Source organism: Meleagris gallopavo, chromosome 2, assembly GCF_905368555.1.
Source record: "Meleagris gallopavo chromosome 2, MGAL_WU_HG_1.1, whole genome shotgun sequence".
In the NCBI taxonomy this organism is placed as follows: Eukaryota; Metazoa; Chordata; class Aves; order Galliformes; family Phasianidae; genus Meleagris; species Meleagris gallopavo.
In genome coordinates this window covers 60,189,834-60,211,674 of record NC_139405.1, presented here as the reverse complement: position 1 = coordinate 60,211,674, position 21,841 = coordinate 60,189,834, and the positions used below count along the sequence as shown (strand labels likewise).

General features: G+C 35.4%; 1 protein-coding gene across 1 annotated transcript in view; it reads right to left on the bottom strand.

The window, feature by feature from the left end:
- Positions 1-21,841, bottom strand: part of TRDN (triadin) — a 205,327-nt gene that overhangs the window by 39,348 nt on the left and 144,138 nt on the right. Inside the window, exons 24-29 of the mRNA XM_085217385.1 lie at positions 20,988-21,038; positions 20,410-20,460; positions 15,141-15,191; positions 14,436-14,486; positions 13,800-13,850; positions 5,174-5,203 (exon numbers count right to left, since the gene is read on the bottom strand). Of these exons, the coding sequence (XP_085073511.1) occupies positions 5,174-5,203; positions 13,800-13,850; positions 14,436-14,486; positions 15,141-15,191; positions 20,410-20,460; positions 20,988-21,038 (285 nt within the window). The remainder of the gene's footprint in view (positions 1-5,173; positions 5,204-13,799; positions 13,851-14,435; positions 14,487-15,140; positions 15,192-20,409; positions 20,461-20,987; positions 21,039-21,841) is intronic.

Genomic DNA, 21,841 nt, shown 5'->3' with positions numbered 1-21,841 from the left:
ACATGGATTGGTCTTGAGCCCAGTACACTTACTGCTCCACTGCCTGTTTTCTACCTCCATTGAATGGACAATCTGGAGGGTGTATTCCTGTCATGTCTTATCCTAATGCAAGTACTTGCAACATGGACAGCACAGGAGCCTGTTTCCTCAAGTTCTGGCCATCACTTAATAGTGGTTTTGAATGAGAGCATTAAGACTCAGCCCTGCAGAATGCACATTCATTATTTATATCCTCTAAGATTGTTGAGACAAGTATACAGAGGCCAAGCAAATTTCTGCTATTCAATGTATACTTTTCAGTTTATCTTCCATATTTCATGTAAATTCTACATTTGTTTTCCTTGAAAATGCCAGGGTTTTGCTTCCTCAGCATTGGAAGCCAAAAAACACCAATGTATAACAACAGTTGTCTATAAAATGAAAAATATCTTTAGGCAGGAGAGGATTAATATTAAGAAGTACCTTGTCTGTTACTAGAGTCTCTCATAAAATGTTTTTCGGTATAATAAAGACAGCACTATTTTGTTCTTTATCTGATTCAGGAGGGCAACGCTAACAACCCGTTCACAGGTCCGTTGGGCTCCATCTTGTGGCTAATTCAATGAGTGTTATCCCTTGAGAGAGAGTCCTACCTCGAGCTACAGTCAAAATAGCGCTGATTATTTTACACAACATAGTCGGCTGTGACTACTTGTTTTATTTTCTCACACAAAAAATTTATATTTAATACTACTTTTCAGATCAGAATTTAAATAAATATTCTACTTTTGTTTCTCCATTTAGAAATACACATTCTACCAGGAGGATGTGTGGTGCACTTCGCAGTTATACAATTAAGTTGTCTAATTTCTTATCATTTGAAGCATTTTAGAAAACTACATTATGGAGATGTGGTTCATATTACACTAGAGGTAACTGCAGCTGAACAAAACTCCCATGCTGCCATGGGCATTTGCCTTATTAATAAGATGGTTGCCTTCCTTTTTTTTTTTTTTCTGGTCAAAATCAAACATAAGTAGTTCCGAAATCCAGTACTACCCAGTTCATTTTCAGTTTGGCAAACATCATGATTTTTCTATTCATTTCAAAGGGATATTGCTTTTCCTTAGCCAGTTTATACCACCCTGTATGGGGATCAACAGTTTCCCATTACCATGAACAATTCTAAGAAATTGCCTTTTATTGGATTGGCCAAAAATAAGTTTGGATCTGGAATGTATATACTTTACTCATTTTATGCATTTGTTTTATACTAGTTGCACTCAGACTTTTTTTTTTTTTTTTTTTTTTTTTTTTTTTTTTTACACCATGATGTGCTTATTGCAAAAACATAAATTTTGATCCTGCATGCCATCCTATCAATTTTCTGTTGATGAAACTTGTCAGCTGAATGTGTTTTTGGCTTTCTAAAAGCTGTTAAATAAATTTAAGAGCAAGCTGCCAGAGTGATAATGCTGAAAACCAGAAGTAGTGTTATTGTCTACTAACAGCAATATGCAAATAACTTCTGTATCTCACTAATTTACAAGAGCTTATAACATCTAACAATCTATATAGGAAATGAGAATTCCAGAAGACGACCAGTCTAACTGTCCTAGAAGTAAGACAGAGCTCCCTCTCTCACTCATTAGATGTAAGGAACCTACAGAAACAGAATTCCTGGCAGATCAGGTTCACAATTCATGTTATGCAATGACATGGTTCTTACACTTATGCATGTGGATGTGTAATCCTCTGGGATTATGCAGTTGTTAAATCCTGTTTGACTTCTCTAGGTGTTTTTTCACTATAATCACAGCAGTAATGAATCTTCAGGGAAAGTTTCCTAAAACTGACCTTGAGAGAGAATTTACTAAGATTTTTAAGGTTGTTTGTTTGACATCTCCATCTCAGTCCATGACCTCTTCAGTCAGAAATCAATCAGGTATGGAGGCTAAGAACTGAAATGAGAAATTGGCTTTAATCTGGCTCCATTTTGCACAAAGCATTTTTGGAACATTCTGTAACTATGCAACAATTTTTGAGTGATAAATATGCTGGTTTTGTTTACTGTATTAACACTTTGTTCCTGCACTGAAAAGGTCACGTAGAACTGAAATTTGCTGAAATATTTTGGTAATTGAAATTGTGTTTATCATTTTCTTGAGGTACATTGAAACTGATGGGCTTTATTTCACATCACTAATATCTAGATCTGTTCTAATCCACATAAATTTTGACTTGTGCTTTTAAAAAGAGTTAATTTTTTTTTTTTGTCCTAGCAGCAAAATTTGCTCTTGTGGATTTTAGGAATTGCGTTTGTCACGCAGAGTTGCTGCCTCTTGCCCTTTAGAAACTGACAGTTCTTTATATGTTCCTGTGATGGCTCCTCTATCCCACACAAGTGGAAATATGGCATAACATGATTCTTGGAGCTGAAGCTGACTGTTTTCTTCAGACTTCAGACACAAAGTCTTAGGGAACTAACTTTTCAAAAAGAAGGGGTTAATGAATAAATTTCATGTATAAACTGTGCCCAACTGTTCCTTCCTAGAATCACTCATTTTCTCAATTTGGATAAATCAGTGAAATTTATAAGCCTTTTCCATCTTAATTCTGTTCTTTTCTGCCTTTTTCAAACCCCTTTATGTCTGATTTATGTTATGTACAGAATGTACTGTCGAAACTAAGTGTCATTCCATCTTTATCTCTTCTCTTCTTATGATGGCTTGTCACCCTGTGTTGCTCATTATTCATGCCTTTCTAACTTAAGGGTGTGGATTGGAATAAGAAGGAATAATTGAAGAAAGCTTCACAGACAGTACAGTGCCTATGTACTTCATGATTCACATGAGAAATGATAAAGTGCTATTTGAACTGTGCATGCTAGTACCATAATATATTTTGGATAATGAGCCAGTCAATTTAAAGCACAGTCTGGCTACTTCTATTATTTTTGCAACTGGGCAAAAGAATACTGTATACTAAAGGAAAAACAGCAAGCATTTCTTTTTTGTATTGCCAGTCAAAGGAATACACATGCAGCCTGGAGCAATTTTCAATAATAACAGAATAAGCAAAAATAAATAAAATCTGACAATATCGGGTGTTAGCTACTAATATGCAATATTTTCTGTTTGGAGCCTGCAGAAAGTGTGAAGCTGGATGTGAAAGCTAAAGTATGATATGGCCCATTTTCCAGTTTAGTGCATATTTACCTAAGACAAGATCCTTAATTAATGGCCAGTTTTCCTTACTTGCTGGAAGATGTCAGATCAACATGTTTTTCACTACAGTCACTACCTTCCTTCCTGAAAAATGTTGGACTTAGAAACCCAAGAGTAAATTTAGTAAAAAAAAAATATAATAATGAAATTATTTTAGAAGAATGACCAAAATTGACTTTTAGCTCCATTCACGCCTCTACATTTCTGCAGAGTAACTAGCTGCAGGAGGTTCACTACTCAGCCAGGTGCTTGAAAGTATCCTACCAGTTCCTCTTGGCAAAATCCTCTGAATTAATTAAAAAAATATATATTTTTTTTTTTTTAAGCAGAAAATATATGAAAAAGAATGAGGAAAAAAAGAAAAATACATCAAGCTTGAAATAATATTCATTAAAATTTCAATTCTTCATCATTTCTGTGGGGCGAGGTTAAGGTAAAGGAGGAAAAAAAAGTCTTAGTCTGTAAAAAATGAATCAAGGGCAAGCAGTAAGCATTACAAACAAATTCCCTTGAGGTTCTTCTGTAAATCAGTGGGAGCCTTAACCTGTTGTAAGGCTTACAGAAGTAGTGTCCTACCTCAATTAGCAATTACCTCACTACTTTCTTTCCATTTAAGATATAATAGTTCCTGTGCTAAGTGCAAGACAGAGAGCATTTTGATTTCTGAAAACCAATGCAAGCGTAGCTGCCAGTTTTCTGATTCTCCCTGCTTTACAGGCAACCTTTTATGCCTCAGTTACTGCAAATAAATCTTTGGACAAAATATCCGGCTTGATGTCTGTTCAGCAGGGTGGCTTTTTTAATAACCAAGATGAAATTTGTTATTCTCTTAAACACATAAAGTGAAATTTTGGCTCCAATGGAGTGAATGGGAATTTTGCCACTAACATCAACACAGCCAAGATTTCACTCATGAACTGTTAAAACAGTTGAAACTACTATTTTTTTTTCCAGTTCAATTAACGACTCTGTATAGGAATAACAAGGGAAAAAAAAAAAAAGCAGGATTAAAAATGTCTTCATGAATAGCCAGCAAAGAATGGCTCTGATGTTCAGCTATGTGAATCCTAGGATCTTCGAATTCTTTTGAAATGACAAAAGAAACATCTCCCTCCTCTTTACTCCCTCTCTCTCCCTCACCCCCTCACCCCCTGAAAAAAAAAAAAAAAATAATTAATATCCTTCATAAATAAAGAGCCAGTTCTGCTCACATTTACTTAACGCTAAATCTAAAAAAAAATCTATAGAAATCTATGGATAAGTTTTGAGATTGTTCCCAGTTAAACATATAGCATGTGGCTCACTTATAATCAATAAAGTTGATTCTATTAAAGAAAACGTCACTGTTAATGATAGTATTTCATCATTTTTGCAACTGAATTAAAATAGAAAAATGATAAAAAATGCTTCAACTCAGCCAATCCTATTCTGAATGATAATACTATAAATAGATACATCCAATAAATACAGTATCTTTATCTTTACAAACTTTAATTACTGTTCTAGGTTCTGTTTCAGGATGAAGTTTTCTACCAGTCTGTTAAAATACCAAAGAGTGACTTTAGCAAAGCTTACATTCATGTTACATGCATATCTGGAAAGAAGAAATTAAATGCACTATAGAAAGCACATTCTGCAAAGAACAAGCAGTCAGGTCAGCATGCATGGTGCACTGGAATTTTTGTTCTCTTTGGCAAATCCTAACATGATAACAAAAGCCTGCCATTTTCTTCCCAATCAGAACGATGAAGTATCTGATTCTGGGCTGAGTTTGCCTGCGGTAAGAAGGAGCAAACAATACTGGAAATGACAAATGTGTTATCACAGCTGGAGTAGACAAAGTTGGATGATGGTAGCACGTGAGGTGGTGTAAGTCATCACAATTGTATCACTGAATGAAAAAAAACATTTCCCATAGCAGTCAGAGCCTGAAAGACACTTCAGTCAAGGGAAAATAATTGATTTACCTTTCTTCTCCTCTTGCTTCTTCACCGCAGCTGAAATGGGAACAAAAATAGTATTTTTTCACAACTGAATTTAGTAACATGTAGCATAAGTAAAAAAACTCAAACTTTCTAATATCTCAAAAATTACATATATTATGCAATATAGGAATAGATTTATTTGGCAGAAGAAGAAACTGATAATCAGAAATCTGATCTGTTTCCTCAGACTCCCATCTCTATGATTAATGAGAGCAAGATCCATCTTACCAGATTCTCACATTTTAGTAACAAAGTCAGTGTTCATCTGAGACAATAATAACAGCAGATGAGTAGAGTGAATAAATAAATGAGACGGAGTGTATTTCAGACTAGGAAGGCATGAATTAGAAAGCAGAGACTAAAGGAACGGTATTATGAATCACTTGTTTCTTAAAAAAAAAACAACAAAACAACGACATCTGAAGACATGTTTGGTTTGTAATCTTCTGCCTAAGATAGGAAATTGTAAGGTCTGGGAAGGAACACAGACCAAAAGGAAACTGTTGTATATTCCTCAGGTTAAGAAATTGGGAATCAGTTTCCCCAGAACAAACTGCTGCATGACTGCTGTCCAATTTCTAAACACAATGCCCCAAAAGCTCAACTTGGGGTTCCAATACAGAATCACATTTATCCACAGGGAGTACAGTGAAAGTGTATCAAGATTTTATTCAAAGGACTGAAACATCTGAAATAGGAGACAGTTACCTACTTTTGCAGATTATTGTTCCCAACCTGATGGAAGTTAGCCAAATTCATACCTAAATCCATCTGAATTCCATGTACTACCTATTTCCCAACCTTCATTTATAGAACCTTTTGAAAATTTAGTTAAGGATGCCAATTTATTTTGAAACTTATCTGCTAGGATAAGTGTAGTGAGCCCTGCCTTAGGCTAGCAGGAATTCAAATTTGGAGCTCTTAAACCCCTGAAAATTGTATCCAGTTAATAGACTATCAATGCAAATAGATCTGTTGTGGTGCTGAAGCTGGAAAGGAAATTAACAGAAGCATTGTTCTGCCCTTCCTTTGGAGAATAAGCCCAAGCAATCAAGGGTCATGAGGTCAGAGAAGAGAGCAGGCACACTCTCAAAGGTTTGCATTTGAGTTTCAGAGCTGATCTCTTCCTACTGTTTTTTTTTTTTTTGTTTGTTTGTTTCAAACTGGCAGTGTATTTGGTTAAAATAGAGAAAAAAGGAAAAGCCTGAACCTGAAATTACTGAAATGCTATTTATAAATGGCTTGAGGCAAAAATGAAGTAGATTTTGAAGATTTTTCATGCTGTTGGCCTCTTATCCTACTTTGAGAATAAAACAAATGTTTACTATCTCAGGAATGTGTCCAGGAGTAGAAAAAAAGTTTAACGTCTAGAATCAGTAAAGAACAGACACAAAGATTCCAGGATTGGTCTTCTTTGCAATCACTTTTCTTTCATGGGTGACATGCGTAACAAAGCCATGCAGTGTGCATTTAGTAAAACTGTCACTTCAGAGGATGTAGTATTTTTTCCCCAGAAGTTGCTGTAGAAGCCTCAATGGCTCTCAGAAAGCACTTTGTACTAATTAATTTCTGATCTACACAGACCAAAAATTTAGTATGCCATTAAATCATGTAGTGGCATCTGTTTGAATTTTCACCTTGGCCATGATTTTTCTGGTGGCATTCACTGTAAATACTCAACAAATCTTAAGACTAACTACTGTAGCCAGTAGCATTGCTCTGATCAAATCCTATTATTCAAACTTATAATGACTAGGAAAAATCAAAAAAGAGCAAATATAGCACCATTCACATGGCTCTTTTGGAAGATGAGCAATGTGTTAGTAACTGAAATGCAGAAAAAAAGGATGGATAGATTAGTCAAAGAATTTGGTCTAAAAATGATAAAAACTTGTTTACCTGCGGAGAACGCAGGTTGAAATATATTGTAGCGAAGGACATGAAATAAAGTAGAATGATGAACTAGAGAAGGTGATACTCAGATATCAGAGATGGTCTTAAATGTATTCTTTTTTAATGCTGATTGTTTGGAGTAAGAACAAATTCTTATGCTGTTTCTACACCATACTGATGAATGTTATTATCTATTTCTTGAATTAGGAATTTGTACCTACAGATCATGATAAGATGCTATTAACAATCATAAATGACAATGACTCTAGCCAGTCACTGTTTTTTCTTTCCCAAGCCTATTCAAATTCAATCATACATTTACAGTTCTTATCAAAATATTATACAAAGAAAAATGCTTATGAGTAAGCGAGGAAACACCCCATTTTTTCAGGGATAATGAATCCAGAATAACAGCTAGTACATAAACCAAAAATCCTCACAGATTCAGAATGGATATATTGTATTTAACTTGGATCAGAAATTTAAATTTGAATCACCAGCAGTCCTTTAATTCCACAGATATGGATGTTTCGAGGGACTTATTCCTGAGCTTAACAGGAATACTTTTTAAAAATCTTGAAAATGTCTTGTAAGCACCATTTCCTATTCAACAATAGTCTGATCCTTGGAGCTTGATAGCCCAGCAGTAGCCAGGAATAATATTTAGTTTGAATACTGTCAAATAAATTATTCTTCCATGAATTTTACTTTTCTTTTAGAAGAAATTGATTTCCATCCTGAGGCATGAAATTTAACTTCCTTTCTAAATTTACAATAATTAATTATGAAAAGTTGAGCTATGAAAACTGCTTTGCCATGTAAATATCTAGTTCCTCTGTGGTGTTTTTAAAAAGTCCTTGACAGAGATTCATGATTTACGATCCTCCAATAGGGATCATACTAATTAATCTTACAGGTAACCTGAGTCTTCCTATTTCTTATCTGACGCGAAAGAGAATTATTTCTCTCCATTTCTCTTCTGTTTCTCTTTCCTATCCTGCTTTGGTGCCACATTATCATGTAAGAGTTTTGCATACAGCACTCCAGGACAAGATGCACCTTTGATTTATGCTTTATGACTTGATGTCCTAATGCATCTGCATATGGAAGAAAGTTCATTCAATTTTCTGCGTAAAAATGTAGGGACCTTCTTAGAATTTATTAAGGTTATTCAGAGATATTCTTCCCAATCTATCTTCCCATATTTCCCTCCCAGACTATATTGCATTATGGTTAGTGACACTACTTTTTTTTCCATTGTGCTGTCCATTCGCCTGGTAAATTCAGTGTGTCACAACTCCTTCTGATCCTGCACTCCTTAGCAAATCTTATGTCATAAAAGCATTTCATTACATTATCTTTCCATCTTCTTCTGTTAATTAAGGAGTAGACAAGGAATTATTTTATGAATGGGCTTTAATATGGAAATGGATCAATAATTTTCTGTTTCCTAATCAAATACTGATTTTTTTCAATAATGTCCCAGTTATGCAGTAGCTATTAAATTTCTGCAGTGCTTCCTATTCTGGAACTTTTTATTGGCCTATTTAAATCATCCCATAAAAGCTGTGTTTTATTAAGGTGTATGAAGCACTTACCTCTAAGACACAATTTCTCTTTTTAGAAACCATGCATCCTTGACTCTGTCACTTAATTTTCCAGACATGTTTTTGTTCTGACTTTAATCATGATTTCAACTTTTTCCTGGCTGATTCTTCAATCTCTGAATAACTCTTGAGACAGTTAAAATATGTTTAGCCTGACACACCTTTAGACAGTAACTTCTTTAGCTGAAGTCGTCAGAAGTTTTGACTAAGTTCTAACGTTTATTTTGATAATAGACATAAGACCTACAGTAAGACAAAAATAAAGCACAGACTCATCCCACATGTCAGGTACTTTATGACAACTGCTCATTGCATGCTGTTATGCTGAAGTGAAAACCGCCTCATGCAGGCAGATACAGCAAAGCAGCTGGCAGCCACTAGTTGATACTGCCTTTGCCTATCTCACCATAAATTGTCCATCTGTTCATAGCTTGAGAAGAAGGCGCAGTTTTAAAATATTTATGAACCGTATAAGGTGATATTTCTCTCTCAGATATTCCTAACAGATATTTTATCTCTCTTTGCCTGTCTAAGTTCAGAATTGCTCTTACCAATGTCAAGAGAAATTTTAGTCACATTAAGAATCAGTATATTGAGCATCAGAAAGGACAGGCCTTTTGATTGTCTAGAGCATCTGTGTTTAGAATTATTTTTTACTGAGTAGCAGAAAACACCTTTCCTGCCCTTTCTCTCTTCTGGTTCAGGTTTTAATGAACAGGCTTGGTGAAATGACTTCTCATTTAATTATCATCACTGATTTTGTTATTAATGTGCAAGGAATACGTCGTGGTTGAAATCCCCTGCAAAACCGGATATTTCTTTTATCCTAATTTGCAAGAACTGGCTGTCAGATCTACTAAGAAAAAATTCATTCACTAGATAACATCCAAAAAAGTTAGTAGTACTTTTTTCTTCATTACTACCAATGCCTTAACGAGAATACATAAGCCCATTTTCTAGAATGAAAGCAGCACAAATGTGTGAGTTCTGTTTTAGCGCAGACTCTTTTGCACTCCAGATTATTCTTATTCCAGGAAGCAGAAATATGGATATAAAATGAACAGAAATCATGGATGTCTTTGGATTTAGATCACTTGGATCACCTCAGCAGCCCATGAAGTCATTGGGTAGAAGCACTAAGAGAGCAAGTGCATTATTGAGATCCTTGGACTGTATATGGAGTCTGATCCTTCTTCTCACTGACAGTTAATGAACAGGAAATACGAACTACCTACAGGAATCTTTCTTCTTCCATGCCTATGTGGGTCCCTGACACTTAATGCCTATTAGGTTCAAGCATGCTTCCAAAGATAGGTAGAAATCTTTTTTTAATAACATAGCAAAACAGCAAGGAGCAGAGGAGAGCTAACCAGATGTCTTATCTTTCTTCAGCATGAGAAGGCACAAATCTCTCACTACCTCTCTCATCTTTCAGAGGGAGTGCCCAAAGTACGAACAGCAGTTTTTCACTTGACCAGTGCAGAAAAAAGAGCGATATTCTCGGGACCAAAGGTGAGCAATAAAGCAGAGGGATACCGAATCTGTAATTTGTTGAGAAGCATATAATTCTGGGCAGAGAGAATCCTCATTATTGGCCTCAAATATTGTGTGAAATGAATGTTTTGCAAAATTGTCTTTTACTGCACAAGAATGTATGAACAAAAACTTACATATATGCATCCAGAGGACTTGTATTATGAAGAAATGGGAATTCTAGCATGTGCCTACCTCCAGGAAATAGCCTAAATATCAGTCGGCATACTTTCACTTATGAACATGTTTTGACTACTGAATGTATACATGCAAATATGCTACTTCATTTTGGTTTGACTAAAAAAAAAAATTTGCCTCAAAACAAACAAACAAACAAACAAAAACTATAAAATGGTAAGGACAAAGTTACATTTCATTTATTGAAAAAACTGCTCCACTTTCATTTTATATGAACTGTTTTTTTAATTAAAATTTTAGCTCTTTTTTTTTTTAATGGTTTACATTAATATTGTGCATTTTTCATTGCTGTTCTTCTTCTCTTCTTTTCTATATCTGTTGAAGATTTTTTTTTGGAGAAGTACAAGAGAAGAAGAAGTTCCTTACAATAGGAATTTACTACCTTGCCGTGCATCTCAGTCTTGGCATTTTTAAATCTGTCATTATCTTGATATCTGATTTTTAAAGCTCTGATGCCTTCTTGAAGTATTTCTAACTGGCACTGTTCAGAAATGAGATTCCACAATGGTCAGACCACATAGGCAGACTCATATAGCAAATTTTATACACCTTACACCTTATATATATGTAATATATATATATATATTCACATAACTTATATTTAAGCTCTATTATTCAGTAATTTCTATTGTAATTTTACCTCCAACTTTTGCAAATTCAACATTCATTTTTCAAAAGTGTTTTTGTCTTAACAAAGTGGAGGTTAGACTGTGGTCACTTCAGTTAATGCAGGTTTTACTGGATTAGACAGATCACTGCAAAGTGGCAAACCACTGCAACTTCTCCAGGTGTTTTTCTGGTTAGCTATTTTAAACTGCCTATTGAAGAAGCTACTTGTGTACTCTTAGTTGTCTAAAAAAGGTGACCTCTTGTTCTCACTTTACATGGCAATGGCCACAAAATTTCTGGAGCACTTTCCCTACAAAGGCTTTTCTCAAACTGTCTGATCTATGCGACATGTCACTTATTATTTTTAAGAAAGAGTGATTTAGTGAGGCACAGCATCCCACAAGGATGCTTAAAGCCACTTTGTGCATTGGGGTTACAGTTCTCTGACTAAATGTCAATATCTTGTCATACATATTCAGTGTCACTGAGTTAGTTGTATTTGTTTTTAGAAGTATTGCACGCATATGAATCCCAGCATCTAAGAAATGGCTTATGAATATCTCTCATATGGAATTGAGCTGAACTGTATGCAAAGTGTTTTGTCATGAAGTTTGGTGACTGAAAAATGACTGAATCCTATTATAGACTATAAGGTTGCTTCACTATACACATGTATTCAACCTGAAATCTTCCCATTTAAATTTCATTTTTCTGTTGAACTCCAGGGATCTTAAAGGGTCTGCAGTTCTGCTCAGAATAACCACTTTACAGAATTACGATAAACAATACTTAAAAAGAAAGCTGTTGGCCCAGTGTGCCAGGTAGCATCTAACTCAAATGATTTAAGTTCTTATAGAGTAAATTGGAGACAAAGAGAAAAGCAGAGTGCTATGAGATACCAGTTTTTCTCAGTGAACCAGCAAAGCATCAAGCACATCCAGAGGTAACCTGCAAGGATGCACGCTAGCCAATAGGGAAAACCAAAGCTGATATTTCTCATCTCACTTGGGAAGCTGGCAGAGGCTCTGTGGAGTCAACACTTTTAGCCTGCAATGGACTATGGCTTTGCTCATCTTAGCATCCTGCCAATATTATGAAAACCAATCAGCTCTTTTTCAGGCTTCATCCAAGCCATTGCTCTCAGTTACAATAATATCAGGACTCTCTAATGTAACCTTGTACTGCATATTTGGCACAAACTATTCGTATCTTGGCTCTTGTAAGCTATAAGACACAACTACACAAGATTTTTTATGCCTCTTGCAGTGTTTCAATTTGTAATTTAAAAAAAAAGCCCAAATGGAAGAGTTATGTGTGATATGTCCTATGTAATACTATGTGAAGAGGGCTTACTTTTTAAAAAAAATTAGTGGAGTTAATTGTTTCCTGGTAGAGTTTTGTTCTCAAAAACTTTGAGCACAAACCACTTCACATGCAGTCAGTGAAAATCAGCAATGTTTAGATAAACATTATCTTTCTTGATAGAACATGTTTTGGGTTATAAAACTGAGTTAATCAGCTCATTTTTTAAACTTTTATTTCTTGTACTACTGTGTGTTTGGCACTTCACTTAATCTAATTCATTAGCAGTGCATCTAGAAAACTCTTGTGGATATAGAATCATAGAATCCTTAGCGTTGGGAGGGATCTTTAAAAGTCATCCTGTCCAACTCCCCTGTAATGAAGGGACGTGAACAGCTAGATCAGGAAGCCCAGGGTCTGATCCAGCTTTGCCTTGAATATCTCCAGGGACGGGCATCAACCACATCTCTGGACAGCTTGCTCCAGTGCCTCACCACCTTCACAGTAAAAGACTTGTTCCTTACATTGAATCTAAATCTACATTCTTTAAGTTTGAAACCATTTCCTCTTGTTCTGTCACCACAGACTCTGCTACAGAGTCTGTCCCCTTCTTTCCTTTAGCTCCCCTTTACGTTAGTTCTTTATACTATTTGATCTTTTATAATAAATAATATTTTATTTTATTACCACTACATTTAAATAAATGAGTCTTCAAATCAAAAATATTTTTGGAATGTTGAAGATAGAAATTAGAATAAAAAATGAACAGGAAGTTCAATATTCAAATATATTAGACTCTAACTAATGTTTAATGCTTCAATAGACTACCTAACTTCCATATATATGTTTGCAAGAACTGAGTCAGAAGCCAATAGGATTTGCTTTCCTAAAGCTTGAATATAAAAGCTAAGTTGTACTGAAATATTAGTGCACCAAACAAAAATGCACTTCAGTATTCATTGTTGACTAAAGTAAGCTGAAGGAAATTGTACAATAATACATCAATATTTTTTTCATGTCCTAGACCTTGAAATTACAATCTGAGTTCACCCATTCTGCTTCAAAAAGATCAAGACTATTTAAGACCTGGTTTATTGTAATTACAGTTTTATCATTGTCTGAAAATGCCTAGGTCATGCACTATATTTTGCAGCTGATCTTTATTTGATGACCAGTACTGATATTTCAGTGTAAGAGAGAGTAAATCACAATAAAATAATATATTATAGAAGTGAAATACATGGTGAAATGTTGAATTTAAATAGCAAGAATGAGAAAAAATTAAGAAAGAGGAAAGAAAGCCCCTATAGCTTTTGAGGTTAAACAGTACTGATGACATCTTAGTCTCATATACACCTCTTCTTTATCACACAAGTAAAAAAAAATGGTACAGAAGTGAAGGATGCCATTTGAAGACGGCATAGCTAAGTCTTAAATTAGAGCTCTACTCAATTGGTGATTTTTACCTTTATCCTTTGTCATAGCTGGGACTTTCATTTCCTTTCCTTTTGAAGAATCTGAAAAAAATATCAGACAAAAAAAAAAAAAAACGAAGGGGGAAGTCAGCTGTAAGAGTATATACTATGTCTGTTTATACTATAACAAACATACATAACTCCTGATTAAGCAAAATTGTGAGAGAGGTGTTAGGAATTAGAATTTCTATTTACTTCAATACAAGGCTCAAATTAGAATTTGAAAACTAAACAAAAATAATTCCTACTAAATTACCTGACAAAGACACTGCACTTCAAATTAGATTCTCAGACTTACAAAGTCTATCATTTAAGTCTATCATGAGTTTAGAAATAGCTCAGTTACTAACTTACTCAAGTAGACTGGAGTTCCAAAGACAATATTGGCTACAGTTAAGTGTCAAGCAACAGTTTAAGAACATCATAGTAAAGAATATGATTTCATAATTTCTCAATTATGTAAGATATTCATTTTGATGTATGAGATTTATTAAGCGAGAAGAAGAGAGCTATAGCTCCTTTTCACTAAAAACCTGTAATACAAAAAGAAAAAGAAACTGCTATATTGATACCAATAGGCTCTGTAAAGACAACACGTTATTTCCTAGCTACATGATATGACATTACCCTTTTCCTTTAAGACTGTTGGAGCCATCACATCTTTTCTTTTACCAGTCTCTAGAAAGAAACATTTAACATTTATCACAAGTCAGATTAGAGAAATAAGATGGCACTTGAAAAGAAAGCAAGCTAGACATTTTGATATTTTGAGAGCAAAAAAGATGTGATAATTAAATGGATTTAACAGCATGGAAACAAAGAACAGGACAAAACTATAAGGTCTTTCATGCATCCTTTTAGATTTGGATGTGCAAAAAAATAAAGTTTAAGTCATTACTGTCTCTGCATTTGGGGGAAACTGTTAATCTTTCTCTCAAGCAGACAATGAAAATTATTTACAAGGTGAAAAGCAATTTAATAGACTAGCCAGTATTAATAAAATTTTCTTTTACTGAACCCAAGTAAAAATTTAATCCACACAGATACAGTTAAAATATTAAGACTTGAATGCCAGAGGCTTCTGATAAAGGTAAATGGGAACTTTATTTTTTGATTTAGGAGTGACAAAAGGACAAGAATTCAGTTATTCTTTTAACATCAAGGAGGCCATATGTGTACTGTCTGTGAATAAAAGTACACTTTCTACATGTTTGTAGGCAAGCTAGGTATAAGATAACAACTGTATATCAGAATAACAGCAGTATATCAGAATGTATATTCATATACACTGTTCTAATAATCAGTTCTGAAATTCTTAGCTTCTCTACCTACCTTTTTCCTTTGACCCTTCTGGATTCTTGGGATTTTTTCCTTTCAGTGATTCTGTAGGAAATAATTGAGTTTTTGAGATGCACAATATAAGCCTTTGACCTATATTTACATTACCTCTAGAGACAATGTTGTAGTTCTTAAGGTACTTTTACTAGCAATCATAGTAATAGAAATAATATAAATAACTTTGTCTGTGGAGACCTTGCTAGGTAGAAACTAGGAAAGATTAAGACAAATACAATTAATGCCAAAGGATTAGGAATTCTTAGGGCCTTATCCAACACTTCATGAAGAAAGGATTCTTTTGTTTTCTCTCATGGGCTGAAGACAAATTTTTTTTGCCTTATTCCTTTAGGTAGCATGTTTCTAGTATCAGCAAACGCAGGAAAAGCGTATCATATGATAAATAAACAGTTGACATAAAATACAAATACAAAATGTATATATTTTTGAAAGCAACTGCCTCTTGAAGTATTAAGTGTATGTATCAGAGAATATTAGTAGAAAATTGTAATTTCATAGGCTTATATATGTCCTTGGTTTAAGTGAGAGAACATCAGAACCTGCATGATGCTAAATAGACCTAATTATACTCCATCTGTTAAGTTATAGCACCTACACATCTAGAAAAAAACCACTTTGTTTATTCCAAATTAACATTAACAAAATTTTCAGTAAGAAAAAAACCAAAAACATAAACAGACAATAATAAAAGAAAATGTATTTCAAAATAAGCTCATAAGAGACATCCCTACTGGCTATCACGGCATCAGAATGTGATCCCACTTATCCAACTGGCTTCAAGTGTGATTTGCTACAGAAAAAGTTGACTTACAGTGTGGTTGAATCCTTTAGAGAAATCACACTGTGACTACACAAGCAGGGAGCTTGGTCTTCACAGTAGCAGGTGGGTTCCCTCAGGGGATTCAGGGAAAATTTCAGTGTGAAGACTAAAATCCTTTGAAGGGTCTATAGAAGAAGTGTGCTTGACATTTACCTTCTGTGCATGTCTGTGATTTCAAAGATGAGCAGCCACTATTTCAGCCACAGCACAAACCAATACATTTTGACTAGTGGTGACCATGAGGTATTTTTTGTCTCTTGCGTACAATCTACAGTCATTATCATCTACTCATCTACAGTTGGTTAGTCCTAAAATAAATTCAGCACTTTGGGCTCTCATTCTTTTGGATACTTTCATTAATCAGTGTAGGATACTTTCGCTGGGGCACCATCTTGTTCAACATGCTTCTGAGGTCAGCATATTGCTTCCCTTCCAGGAAGCAGAACTTCCTTGTCCGAGATTTAAGCAGGGACTCACTAAAGGTGGTTCAAACATTTTGTCTCTACTGACCATTTCCCTGCTGGTCCCAGAAAAGGGAAAGATTGAAATTGTCTTAAAGCCAATATTTATACTGCCGCTTTTCTCCTGCATCCTAATCCAAGAGTGAAGCTCAGAAGCTAAGAAAGTGATATTGAAGTATGCAACAGCAGTATATGAACTTTAGTGTAAAGATCTAATCTTCACGCAAACAGCAGCAACAAATACGTAAATGTAAATAGAAGGAAATACTAACTCAAACAATACTGCTTTTCAGCACTTTCCTTTAAAGTCAGAGGGAGATATCATTCCTATGTAGGTGTGTCACAAAATAGCTTTCTATGTTTAAAGAAAAAAAATGTGTCACAGGTTAAGACAAAAATGCTATGGGCAAGATGTCATTTCATTGTACGTTCACTTCAAAGGAAGCAAATAAATTGCTCAGCAGAACTAAATCAGTACATTTGTACTTAATGACAGTGTGCTCTTATGTTTATGGCAAAAAGGAAATACTCACTACTTATTTCCCCTGACACTCTATGCATAAAAATAAATACACTTATTATCCACACAGAAGTTACATAAGCAAAGATGCAAATACATCCTAAAACATGGCAGAAGCAAACAAGAGGGAAAGAAAGAGCATTTGTTTGGAAAACAGATTGTGCAGCACAAAATATGAGTGAATTTGCAGTATCTGTACAGCACAAACACTATCATCTTAATAACTCAACTCACAATGCAATTCAAGTGCATTTCTTAGAAAAATTTGGTGAAAAGTTGCATATAATATGTCATAAGCTTTTTAGTGCTACTGTTAGAGATTCTGTAAGAACCAGCTTCTACTATCAGTACTGGGTAATATATCAAAAAACTGCATGACAAATTATAGCCTAGAGTTTCCTTGTCTTCACATTATTCGAATATGCTCATGTCAACAGAAAATCAACTCTTACATTAATTATTCTAAGTGGCCTTCTTTCCTTCAGCTGAAAAGCTAGTTATAAACTCAGTAGATATGAGATAACATTAGTCAAAAGAAAAGGGAAGGAAATATATTTTTTCAGTGTTCTCCTTAATTATTGCCACAGATAGGGTAACACTCTAATATTGTGATCTATGGAGTATCCATATATGTAATCTATGTAATAGACCTTGATTTTAGAAAGGCATTTGATACTGTCTCCCACGATATCCTTATAACAAAGCTGAGGAAGTGTAGGATAGATGAGTGGACAGTGAGGTGGGTTGAGAACTGGCTGACTGGCAGAGCGCAGAGGGTCGTCGTTGGTGGTGCAGAGTCTGGCTGGAGACCTGTAACCAGTGGTGTCCCCCAGGGGTCTGTGCTGGGTCCGGTCTTGTTCAACATCTTCATCAATGACCTTGATGAGGGGATAGTGGCCACCCTCAGCAAGTTTGCTGATGATACGAAGTTGGGAGGATTGGCTGACACGCCTGAAGGCTGTGCTGTCATTCAGCGAGACCTGGACAGGCTGGAGAGCTGGGCAGTAAGAAACTGGATGAGGTTCAACAAAAGCAAGTGTACGGCCTTACACCTAGGGAGGAATAATTGCATGCACCAATACAGGCTGGGGGATGAGCTGCTGGAGAGGAGCTCTGCAGAGAGGGACCTGGGCGTCCTGGTGGACGACAGGTTGGCCATGAGCCAGCAGTGTGCCCTCATGGCCAAAAAGGCCAATGGCATTCTGGGGTGCATTAAGAAGGGCGTGTCCAGCAGGTCGAGGGAGGTGATCCTCCCCCTCTACTCTGCCCTGGTAAGGCCTCATCTGGAGTACTGTGTCCAGTTCTGGGCTCCCCAGTACAAAAAAGACAGGGATCTCTTGGAAAGAGTCCAGCGGAGGGCCACAAAGATGGTGAAGGGCCTGGAGCATCTCCCCTGTGAAGAAAGGCTAAGTGAGCTGGGTCTGTTTAGCCTTGAGAAAAGACGACTGAGAGGGGACCTGATCCAGGTTTATAAATATCTGAGGTGTGGCGGCCATAGTGGTGAGGCCAGTCTCTTTTCAGTGGTATGTGGAGACAGGACGAGGGGAAACGGACATCAGCTGCAGCATAGGAAGTTTCGCACGAATGTGCATAAGAACTTCTTTGTGGTGAGGGTGATGGAGCACTGGAACAGGCTGCCCAGGGAGGTTGTGGAGTCTCCTTCTCTGGAGATATTCAAGTCTCGCCTGGACGCCTACCTGTGCGACCTGGTGTAGGGAACCTGCTTTGGCAGGGGGGTTGGTCTCGATGATCTCTAGAGGTCCCTTCCAACCCCTACAATTCTGTGATTCTGTGATTCTGTGATCCCAGAGATAGCTTCAAATTCAAGAATTTATTTTCCCTGTTTCTTCTTTAGATAGTGCTATTGCCAAAACAATTGTAGGAGAGAAGAACAGAAACTTTGGATTCAAAATGTATTCAAAATAAGCTCTTAAATCAGAGGAATTTGAATTTTGGGTCTCTTCTCTGACTTTTTTATCTTCCACCACAGTAATCTCTCGAATGAAACAATGGGCTGACCTCCATACAGATCATAAGTGGCCATACAAGTGTTCATTCTAATTTTCCAGCATAACCATTTCAGGGAATAACAAACCATAGGCAGCCAGTGTAGAGGCTCACATGACCCAAGAAGGGTACTGATACAGAGATCTCATCCATATAACTAAGATCATGCAAATGTAGCATAACCCTATGTTTCACATGGTCCTTGAGATAGACCCTGCATTCATTTCTTTGTTTGAAATGGCATATAATGAATGGAAGTAAGAATAAATATTAACATGTCTATCTATACAGTAGATCCTTTTTTCCTAAAGAATCTAAAGAACACCTCAAATAATTTTTATACCTAAATCACTTTTTCTCTCAAATACAAAACATCTATCTCTAGAAAGAAGAAAGAAATGGATAAAAAGATGGATAAAAAGCACTCAGCAAAATAATGGGTAAAAAGAAATTCAGCAGAACTAACCATCTACTGTGACAAAATTAAAAAATAAATGGAAGGAATATAAGGAATATAAGAAAGATTCAGACAAACTTTCATGCCTCAAGTGGTTGACTAGATGAAGGCATTCACTTTTAATTATTATTTTTAAAGACCCCAGAAGCCTGCTACTCAAGTACATGTTCATAAGCTTTATTCTTACAATGGCCACAGATTTATGCAAACATAAAGTTCAAGCTTTAGTAACTGACTTCTCTTACGCATAGGTTGTTTCAGAAGTAATACTTTCTATTTATTTCCATAGAAGCTACAACAGATATGAAGAGCACAAAAACATTATTTGACACAGCTTAGCTACAAAATGCTAGTTTTCAACATAGTAATCACCATTAACTACGCATTTTTGCTGGTAATGAACAAAAGCCTGCATGCTGAGCTAGTAAAAATCTGCATGGTCAATCTGCAATATGGCTTGTCTTTCACATCACTGTTGCTACTGCTGAATCACACCACCCACTGCTTCACTGTGCTCACATCCACTGTTTAGTCTCCCTGAAGGTTCAGCAAATGTCAGTGAACAGCAATGGGTGCCATTTTTTCTGCATGGAGGAATTCAGTGAGACACCATTGCTTCATATGCACTTCCATGTCAGATGCCATTTGTCAGGCTACACCTTTGCTGCCATTACTTTCAGAGCAGCCATCATACATTTTCTGTTGTTCAGAAAAGAAACTTTTTAGGAAAGATCTTAACTATAACTCAGAAAGCCTTTGTGATGTTTAATTAATTTTGAGACTTCTGAACATTAATTGTTCTATTTATGGTTTTTTGGTCTTTTTTTGCTGTAAATCCTTTATATAATTTTAACCAATTAAATATTGATTGGATAAGATTTCTAAAAGATGAAATTTCCAATGATTATTTTTAAATGAATATCTTCATTCTACATTATGTGGTTTTAAAATAAGTATTATATTCTTTTGTGTATCCTTACCTTTATCTTTTAGAGCTGTAGGATTCTTTCCTTCCTTTTCTTTAGCATGTTCTGTAAAAATAATTTATTAATCTTCAAGCTAGAGTGATAAAAGTTTAACATCTAATACCTCTGGGATAACGATTGAATGAATAATTGGTGGTTTCTAACTGAGCCATGATACCAATTTAATGTGTAGTACAAAACACTATGTGCACTTTGTGCATCCTCACAAAGTGAAATAAAAATTTCTCAATTTTGATAAAAGAAAAAAGATCACTAAAAAATCACTTATTTCACTTTGCAGCATGTAATTGAAAATGCTAGCAAGTGTTCCTAAATTCTGAGTTTGGACTTCTACTTTTTTTTTTTTTTTTTTTTTTTTTTTTTTTTTTTTAAAATGTTTCATGTTAGCGAAGACCTATCTGCACTGCTGATAATACTAATAAAGTTTTATCACAAATTTACTGAACTAGTATTACACTTATAAATTCTTTTCTAAAATGTAAGTTAAAAATAAAATGTCCAATTCATTGTAAGATTTTTCCTTGATGTGAATATATCCTTAGGTTTTCTACAATTATGTCCTATGGTATTACCTTTATCCTTGATAGCAGCTGAATATTTCAATTCTTTCTCTTTTCCAGGATCTGTAAAAAAATGTATTTGCACCGACAAATTAACAGTCAGAAGAAATAATGGAGTGAAACTAGGAGCCTTAAGCTTCAGAGAATGTATATCATACGAGAGACTACAACTGTATACTGGAAGAAACAGTGTCAAGCAGTGACTGGGAAAGTTGTACAAAATTCCCCCTTTTCTGTTCACCAAGTGCAGCCCAAAATGTCTTCTATTGATTTAATTATGATGTCCATCAATCTGTAAACTTCTACTTATTGTGGGATAAGGATATTATCTTAACTTTTGTAAGTAGATAGGGCAAAAATCACGCTTTGACGATTTTGACTTATGAGAAGTGGTTCTGGTCTATTTCCCTCATCTGGGATTTTCCATTCATGCTGAGCAGGTCCAAGGATCTCCTTATTGAAACTACTCTTTCATGAGTGTCAGATGCATGTCAAAAGGGAGAGCAGCACAATAGTAACAAATAGGTGAAAGAGGTTTTTTTATTATGTCTCCCGATGAGTAGTGAAGATGGCTTTATGGATACTGGATGATGGCCTTAATGGATACTGAATGATGAGGGATAGTTACCCGACCAGCAGGAAATAAGCAATAGTTCTGTTTTGGATAAAACATGAGATTATGATTCTGGTCTGATGAAACCAATGTCTCCTAAACTTCCACTCTTTCCTAAAATTAGGACAGAGGAGTCTATTCCAAACAAACCAGTCAGAAAAAAATAGAGACTTGGATTTTGAATTTCCTCATGCTAAGTGAGTGTTTTAATTCTCTAATGATTTCAGGGGCTTAAACATATTATCTGAGAAAC